The sequence below is a fragment of the Lycium barbarum genome, chromosome 5 (genome assembly GCF_019175385.1).
Source record: "Lycium barbarum isolate Lr01 chromosome 5, ASM1917538v2, whole genome shotgun sequence".
Lineage (NCBI taxonomy): Eukaryota > Viridiplantae > Streptophyta > Magnoliopsida > Solanales > Solanaceae > Lycium > Lycium barbarum.
The window spans coordinates 133,591,351-133,600,872 of NC_083341.1; the positions used below are offsets into that span (position 1 = coordinate 133,591,351).

A 9,522-nucleotide genomic window follows, 5' to 3' on the forward strand; every position below is an offset into this window, starting at 1 on the left:
TAAAAAATTTCCATCGTGACGACCTTTTCCTTCGTCGTATAAAAAAGCTATAATTCTTTTTTGCATAACCCAGTTGTCATCAACCCAATGACATGTAATAGCAAAAAAATCTAAATGGTTAATACTAAGACCCAAATCAGCGGTAAGACAAACATTACAATTTAAAGAATTAAATACATGGCGCAAATAAAATCTATATTTTTTAAACAAATCTATAACATCGGCTCTACAAGTACTTCTAGGAATACCCTCAAATAACGGGTTATAACAACGTTGAATGTAAGTAACAAACCCCAAACCCGAGGGAAAGGAAAATGGTAAACAATCATAAGCTACCATTTTAGCTATTTCTACGCGTTCTTTTTTCTTGTCATACTTAAAATTTCTACCGGTTCGTGGGTCTATCGTCATTTGAATCCCCCCCACATTTGAACCCGTTTGTTCTCCCCAAATATCCATATGTTTGGTTCTCATATGAGCATTTAGTGTACCCGTTCCACCATCCTTACCAGTTCCTTGCTTAAAACTAAATACTTGTGCACATAGGGTACATGTAACTGATTGGTTTTCCCTATCCTTAGTCATAAATTTCCAAACTTTAGCTGTTGGCTTACGAGTTCTAGGCGGTTTGTCTTGTGTATGTGATTGTGCAGGACCTGTATCTCCTATGGGATTTTCGGGGGGTTGTGTTTCATCATCATCATCATCTAAGTCTTCATTAAAAGTGTCGGTAAAATGTTGTTGCATTGCCTCATGACCTAAAAGTGGATTATTTCCACCAACATCAATACCTAAATTAGGTGTTTCTTCCACAAATGTTTCCTCATTAAGCGCACCCCTAACAGTACGACTACTACTACCGGCACCACGTCTTAATCTCTTTGACATTATTAAATAGAAATAATTTAAATCACAATCAAATAAATCACAAGAAAATAAATTACAACAAATTAAATTTGCTAGAATTAAATTGCGTAAATTAAATTTCGAAAAATAAATTGCTAGAATTAAATTGCGAAAATTAAAGATAGAGTTGGAACGAAGGTACCAAATTGCCGAATTAATTTCCAACAAAGCGAAGACGGCTAGAATTGCAAATCCACCAAAGCTACTTCGGATTGTTGCAAAATCACCAACTCCACCAACAATATTATAATTGCAAAATTAATAATTGAAAGTTGAAACTATAATAAGACTTTGTGGCTAATTATTGCAAAGTAACTATAATTGAGAGATTGAGATTTGAGAGAAAGATGAAGAAGAGTGAATTGAAATGAAAATGAAGAAGGGTTTATATAGGGGTGGGGGAGGGGTTAAAGTGTTAAAAAAAAAAATTGGGGGCCAAAAATTAAGAAAATGACCGTTTGGCAATGGCCATTTTTGCAAATGGACCGTTGCCAACGGTCCATTACCGAGGCCCAACGGCTCTTTCATTTTTTTTTTTTTTTTTTTTTTTTTTTTTTAATTTTAACCGGTTTAACCGGTCCGGTTCCGGTTAACGTTAAAAATTTTTTGGAACCGGACCGGTAAACTAATATCCGGTTAACCGGTTATACCGGTTCCGGTTCCGGTTTAACCGGTCCGGTTAACGGTTAAAACCGGTTACAATGAACCGATTGACACCTTTATGTGTAATATTTGAAATCACAGGATACATGTCACAAGTCTTCAAACGAGAAGGGTGGTTTATGTAATTGGGCCTAAATTTTTAGTATTTAATTTTCGCGGGCTGTTATCAAAATACAAAAAATTTCCCGCTAATTTTGAAATTGCTATTTATTTATTTGGCGGGTTCGTTTTAGAAGCATTTTCATCAATCTAGGGTTTCTAATTTGGGAAACTTTCTACAACAATGAGTGCCGTCAACATTACAAACGTCGCCGTATTGGATAATCCGTCACCGTTTCTCAGTCCTTTTCAGTTCGAGATCTCTTATGAATGCCTCGCTGCTCTTAAAGATGGTAATTTTTTCATTCTTTTATTGTTTTTTTTTTTTCATTTTTTATGTTAAATTGGTTTATTGTTGGGTAAATTTAAGCAAAATTGTGAATATTTGCAGTAGTAACAGTGATATAGTCTTAAAATGGATTTTTTGTGGTTTCACCTTTATATATTTGTAATATGTTTTTTTTTTTAAATAAAAAATAACAAGGAAATAATATTTAGTTGAGAGCTTTCGAAATGAGATCTCTTATTAATGCCTTGATGCCCTAAAAGATGGTAATTTTTTCATTGTTTTTTTTTTTTTTTTAAATTTTTGTTGTTAAATCGGTTTGTTTTTGGGTAAATTTAAGAAAAAAATGTATATTTTTGCAGTGGTAACGGTAGTCATAGCCTTAAATGGAGTTTTTTGTGGTTTCACCTTTATATATTTGTATTTTTTTTAAAAAAAATAATAATTTAACAAGGAAATAATATTTAGTTGAGAGCTTTCGAAATGAGATCTCTTATTAATGCCTTGATGCCCTAAAAGATGGTAATTTTTTCATTGTTTTTTTTTTTTTTTAATTTTTGATGTTAAATCGGTTTGTTTTTGGGTAAATTTAAGAAAAAAATGTATATTTTTGCAGTGGTAACGGTAGTCATAGCCTTAAATGGAGTTTTTTGTGGTTTCACCTTTATATATTTGTATTTTTTTTTAAAAAATAATAATTTAACAAGGAAATAATATTTAGTTGAGAGCTTTCGAAATGAGATCTCTTATAAGATGGTAAGTTTTTCATTATTTCATTGTTTTTTTTTCTTTTCATTTTTGATGTTAAATTGGTTTATTTTGGGTAAATTTAAGCGTGAGTTGTAAATATTTTTAGTAAGGACAAATATAGTTATAGCCTTAAATGGATTTTTTTTGTATTATATTACAACAACATACCCAGTGTAATCCCAAAATGTTTGTTTTATGTTTTTTTTTTAAAATTAATTTAACAAGGAAATAATCTTTAGTTGAGCTTTCTAAATAAGATCTCTTATTAGTGCCTTGCTGCCCTTAAAAATGTATATATTTGCAGTAATAACGGTGATATAGTCATAGCATTAAATGGGGGTTTTCATGGTTTCACCTTATATGTTTGTAATATATTGTTTTTTTTTCCTTAAAATTATCTTAACAAGGAAATAATTGTTAGTTGAGCTTTCGAAAGTAGAGCCTTGATGTGTGTTTGGTATGATGGAAAATGTTTTTCAAGGAAATATTTTGGCATGTAAGTTGGAAAATGTCATGTTAAGAGCATTTACATATATTCAAAGCAAAACAATATGATGTTTTTGAATTTGGAGTGCAACTTCTGGTGGTGAGGGTAGGCGAGGTGGGAGGTGGGAGGTGGGGTAGGCAGGTAGGGGGTGGGTGGATAGTGCGTCATACCAAAATACACCCTACGTGTCTTAAGTTTGACTTCTTGTTGTGGATGTAGTGTGAGGTAGAATACAATTTTAAGTAGGTGAAAAAATTATTTAATTTGATGATTTCCCATTGCCAAGAGATTTAAATTTGTTAATTGAGAGGAGGAAATGAGACTGTCGAGATGTCAACTCTAATTTATCCTTTAATTTTAGGAACTTGATTGGTTATTTTCAGCGGGTTAAAGTTTCATGAAAAGAATGGTAAGATGTAAATGTTTATTATACTGCTTTACCTTTCCATATCTCTACAGACATGTTCAATACATGTGCTATAGTAGAAAAAAGAGTTAATAGTCAAAAACACACCTGAACTATCACTTTTTCGTGAGCTTCACACTCCAAATATCAGCTTGTTTGAACGACTGTAATTCGTAAAGGCTAAATTAGTTGTTTGAACGATTGAAAATTTCTCTCAAGTTTTCCTGCTTCAACTTGTTTGAACGACTGAAATTCGTATAGGCTAAATTCATTGAGTACATGAATTTTGGAAAAGGATTTCCCTTCAGAAGTAACAACTCCACCTTCTGACCATTTCAGTTTGTTTCAGATTTAGAGTGGAAGTTAACATATGTGGGATCTGCTGAAGATGACACTTATGACCAACTCTTAGAAAGTGTATTTGTTGGACCAGTAAATGTTGGGAAATATCGTTTTGTGCTTCAGGTAACTAATACTTGCTTTAACCTTGCCATCTCACTTGACTGTTATGGTGGAAGGATTGAGAACTTATGCTGAAACCAATTTGCAGGCTGACCCCCCTGAACCATCCAAAATTCGTGAAGAAGATATTATTGGTGTCACGGTATTGCTATTAACATGCTCTTACGTGGGGCAAGAATTTATTCGGGTAGGATATTATGTGAACAATGATTATGATGATGAACAATTAAAAGAGGAACCACCTCAGAAGGTTTTGGTTGATAGGGTCCAGAGGAATATTTTGGTTGACAAACCCCGAGTCACGAAATTCCCCATTAATTTCCATCCAGAAAATGATGAAAGTGGAGAACAGGCTCCTCCTCCTGACAATGCCACAGAAGAAAATGTGCTTGGAGAAGAACCAATTTCTTCACCCAATAAATGTAATGTGCAGAGTCCTCAAACTTGAGAAACAAGAAGCAAGACAGTTGCTTTAGCTGTCAAAATGTTTCCTTCAGAGTTTGATATTTTAATGATGCATTTTACCATTTTGTTATGGTCTACAGATTTAGACTTCGTGGGTGGTCTATTTAATTTCTGCCTCAAAATGTACACATCATTTGTTGTATCTGCTGTAGTCAAAGCTAGCTGAAACAAGTGATTCTCAAACCAAATGCTGATTCGTAATCCAGAACTGAAATACAAATGATTTCTACAAATGTTTTATCTTTGATTAATATACTAGCCACTTTTCCAGTCTTATTTGGTGCTCGAATTCTCATTTTCCGCATTGTTCTTGTTTATCTTCATTTATTCCAGCCACTATGCAATCCTAGATATGTGAAAGGAGACTAGGAGTCAATAACTTGTAGTAACGGAACACTTCCGCAGATAAGGTTTTGACAGAGAAGTTGTATGTAAATTACTGATGTAAAATGACTTAGGAAAATGAAGCGTAAACTCTACTAATCATTTTCCAGTTCTGCCACACTGATTAGATAGGATCAAGTTCTTCTGTACCAGAGGCATTATAGAGTTTCACATAACAGCAACATGTGAAAATTAAGTGTACCTCTAGTTCCATTAAGAGTTTTGCTCTAACTGTTGTTCATTTACTAAGGTACACCAACAAATAAGTCAAACTTGACAACCCTTGCGAATTCTATGAGAAGGAATGTTGTATGTCACCCTTTTTCTGCTAAGAAGTTCATGGATCTCCCCACTTACCATGGGTTGTATAACTAATAAAAACTATCCAATTCTATCTCCCTATAGGAAGAACTATGAAAAGAAGAAAAACAAAATATTCGCAATTGCAAGCGCATTTCAAAGATTAGACAAAAGAAAGCTATGAAGGAAAGAAACTTACGGTAGCAAAATTACAAGGAGAATACATTTTTATCCATTATTATGGGAAATTTTCATCTCGTGTGAATTTCCAGAACACATGATTGGTTAGGTTCAGACTCGAAACAAATCAAAACTCCCCTTCAACAGAAATCAGAAAGAGAAGCTGTGTATAATCCCATGAAAGAAACCATTTAGGCCCTTAGTCATATGTACATAACATCTCAGACAACTCAGAATTAGAAATAACAATTATAAGGGAAACAAAAGCTTGTAACCTTCAAAAACCAAAACAAATTATTCCTTTACTCCTAGATCTTAAGGCTGCGTATAATAGACCCTTGTGGTCCGGCCATTCCCCGGACCCCGCGCATAGTGGGAGTTTAGTGCACCGAGCTGCCCTTTCCTAGATCTTGAGACATTTGAAGTAGGAATGAGGGGTTCAGGTAGAACTAAATGACCAGAAAACTAATTAGGAATGTGGACCGTCTTATTAACTATAACGAATTCACAAATGTAAAAGTTGGGCAGGAAAAAGATATGTAGGTGCTAAGATAAGTACCAATGTGAAACAGCTTCAACAACTTATTTAGATTTCATAGAATACTATGTTGAAACAATCCTTACTCTTATTAATATAACAACTCTAAATGTGCCATATTAGTAATCAGCACTTTTATCTCCAGCATATCCTGTTGGTGAGGTCAATAACTTATGCTCTTATTCACAAGTAAACAAAGTGGCAATTTCAGGTGCCTCACTTCATCTTGGAAGCTTTTGAATGGCCTCTCTTATTGCCAGATCCTAGCATTGCAGGCGATTTATTCATACCTCTGTGATGCCTTAGTAGTTGCCACCAATGAAATTTGTTAATCACTTTCTTATTGCTACGTTGTCCTTTGTCTACTGGTATACTGCTGCTATGTTTCGACTTCTTTGAGTACTGGATATGTTGCATCAGCCCCCGCGCAAGGGTATGAAATTGGTCCCCCTTCTGCTTTTTACCAGCTTGCTTGTCGATCGCTGACTTCCCAAACTTTTCCAAAGCCTTTTCTCCAATTTTTTCATCCTTGCTTGAAGAATAGTGATCATGAAACCTCTTTCCTCTCTGCCTCGACAATGTTGTTTTTCTCTCCTCACCTTTATCATCTCTACCTTGATGGTGATGGTGGTGGTGGTGATGATGGTGAAAAACTATTGCTAGCTTGTCTTTCAACTTCTTCCACCTTCCATTATGTTTCTTTGATTGTTTTGAGTTAGCAGACTTGTAGACGCGTGCGGGACTTGACCTCCTTGATGAAGAATCTGCTGAGTAGTAGGATGGTTCTTCAAGATTGTCATACCCTGAATGATCGAGTGACGAGGATATCTCTCCCTCGGTTTTACTTTTAGAAATCATTTCACGAGCCCTTTCATTACCAATGGGGGATGTATAACCCTCACTGCCGCTGAAGCTTGAGCTGATCGTGTAATCAGTTTGACTACTATCTCTACGAGGATATAATTCATCTCCACTTGTTTCATCTGAATACTGCGTCTCGGTTCGAATCTTCTTTGCCAAGGAATCATCTTTATCACTACTGTAAGTTCTTGTCTGCTGCAAATCTGTCGAGCTGGAAGAGTATGGTGAGCTTGACTCTGATTCATGTCCATTTAAATGCCTTCTCCTCAGTTCTTTCATGTGATTATTATTCTTCGGATACTTATTAGGCTTCTTCTCCAAGTTTGCGTAAGAGCTCCGGGATGGTGTGTATTGACCTAGCTTGTGATTCAATGTTGATCGCCTTCTTATTGCCTGCTGTGAATAAGGTGAGTCCATTCTGCTCTCATATGTCCCTGACCAAGTTAACTTGTGCCCGTAATCAATCAACCCTGGAGTATCTATGTTGTTTCTCGAAATATCTGCTGCAGGCATCTGCCTGGGTGCATTCAGTTTTCCTAGCCGCCATATTTTCTCGTTTGAAGTCATTTGGTTTTGGTTCTGGTTGACCGACATTGCAGGCAAAGCAGTGACTCCAGTTTCCATGTTGTGCTGGTCTTGTTGGAAAAAATAATTTTGATTCTTTAATTGACTCAAAGACTCAAATTGGTCAACGATGGAGTGGATGTTCTGACCATTATTTGCATTTCCTCTCTGTATCTGCCACGGACGCTCATCAACTAAGTCTAGGTTTGTAGAAGTATCACGTTCCTCAACAGCGAAGATGTTTGCTACTATCTTCTGTTGTCTCAACTGATTTGACTGGCAACTACTTGACTCGGGAGGATTTGGCGATTGATCTGATGAAAATTTTGATATTCTGGTTGATGGAACAGTATACCCCGGATAAAGTGAACTTGACGGGTCTTTAGGTTCTTGACTGTATTGAGTAATCATTAGCTGTAGTGAGTCATCTAGAACTGCAACGGTCTGACTAAGTTTATCATTCATGACAGCTCCCTCTATCATCTTGATGGGAGTAGTTGACTCTGCTTGTGGCACAAAGTTAGTCATCGGTTTGAAGTTATGTTCAGCTGTATGTTTATTAGCAATAACAAGGTTCTCGGCATCCATCTGCAAAGCTGAAATGTGCAATTCGAGTTGTTTAATGATTTCATCAGTTGAGAGGTGATCAGTGTTCTGTTCAGGTACCGATCTTATCACACCAGAAGAGTCATGCACGGATTGTGTAAGATCACTAGCTGGTCTGTCTGATAAGGGAGCCACAGTTTCTGCACCGCTAGACATGCAACGGAGATCAAGAACTTCTTTCGGCTTTGTACTTTCAGTGCTTCCTGATTGCAATGCTTCTTGTTGAATATCCCAAGAAAAATTGGCAAATTGACTATTTGGCTGTTCTTGCAACGCCACAAACTTTGTAGAATGTGGAGCTTCTTTTTCAGAAGTTGCAGTCTTCACACAAGGAACAAACGGCTTTTCTAATTTTGGGCGCTGGCAAATTCTGCAAAACTTTCTCTTATTTCCAGATTCACTTGCACTGAAGCTGAACTTTGGAGGCTGCGCGCTAGTTGTCTGAGTAATTGGCATGATCAGTTCCTGCTTCTCTTTCGATAAAGTGGAATCCATGACAACCGGTTCTCTTCCACAACTTTGAATAACAGCTGAGGATTTTGATACGTCTGACAAAGCAAGAGGTCGTTGCTTCACTGTGTCAATCAGCTGCTGAGGGTGAGGTAAGCTGTGCACACTGGCCTGACGTGCTATGATCTGTGGGCAGTAGGAACCATGATAAGTCTAAAAAACCGAGATGTTACATTAAATGTTCCCTCAGTAAGCCGAGAAATTTTCGACCGCTAATATTACTTTGGAAAGGCCAATTCTTTTGCACAAGAGATGAATGGATACTGTAAGTGTAGAAATAACAAGTCGAGTACCTCACAATGAGCCTTGAGAACATCGTTGGTTGTAGTATCGAGTAAATTCTTTAATATGACTCGTGCTTCATAGTCCAACTGCTTGAAGAATGAAAAATACATATTGTCAGAAATAGGCCTTAAGAGCCTAGACAGGCATATACAAGATGAAATAAAGCAGATATATTAATATGAACTAATAGAGGACTATATAAGATGAATAAAAGGAGATATCTTAATGACTGATTCCACGACTACGTACATCCTACCCTCTACCTCACAAAAGTAGGGGTAAGGTCTGCATACATCCTCCCCTCCTCAGACCCAACTTGTGAGATTACACTAGGTATATTGTTGTTGTATACTAATGACTGATTCCACGGCTTGAAACCGTGACATATAGGCCACACGAAGACAACTTTAACGTTGCTCCAAGGCTCCCCTTTGATAGTGTCTTCTATAATAAAATAAAAATCACAAGTTTTATCCCTACACAACATTAAGGACTTCAAATAACGTAAATACGATAAGAAAGTGTCGGAATTTATTGTTGAAGTAATATCTACCACTTAGTCAGTAGCTATTAGAATTAGTTTGTTGGCCAGCAAGTGAAGTTTTATTTTTAACAAACAGCTAGTGAAGCCAGAAAGATGTTAAAAGTAATAATAAGTACCTAATTACTTTGTCACAGAATTAAAAGCTTAAGGCCACATGAAGTTCATAAACATCAAACTTTTTGCATCAAAACTAAAGAACATCAACCACTTTAAGCCCCAATCCACA

The 9,522-nt window shown here is 36.2% G+C and overlaps 1 protein-coding gene across 1 annotated transcript; it reads left to right on the forward strand.

Annotated features, from left to right (window-relative positions):
- The first annotated feature begins 1,655 nt into the window (after window positions 1–1,655).
- LOC132641655 (probable histone chaperone ASF1A) lies at window positions 1,656–4,800 on the forward strand. The gene is made up of 3 exons (XM_060358715.1): window positions 1,656–1,961; window positions 3,947–4,062; window positions 4,148–4,800. The coding sequence occupies exons 1-3, from the start codon at window positions 1,853–1,855 to the stop codon at window positions 4,505–4,507; spliced, it is 585 nt and encodes a 194-aa protein (XP_060214698.1). The 5' UTR covers window positions 1,656–1,852; the 3' UTR covers window positions 4,508–4,800.
- Window positions 4,801–9,522: the final 4,722 nt, after the last annotated feature.

What these genes read in the sequence shown, in the direction of transcription:
- LOC132641655 (XM_060358715.1), top strand. Translation starts at nt 1,853, where the DNA reads ATGAGTGCCGTCAACATTACAAACGTCGCCGTATTGGATAATCCGTCA. An exon ending in CCTCGCTGCTCTTAAAGATG is followed by an intron (nt 1,962 to 3,946) that starts GTAATTTTTTCA and finishes AGTTTGTTTCAG; the next exon opens with ATTTAGAGTGGAAGTTAACA. An exon ending in AATATCGTTTTGTGCTTCAG is followed by an intron (nt 4,063 to 4,147) that starts GTAACTAATACT and finishes ACCAATTTGCAG; the next exon opens with GCTGACCCCCCTGAACCATC.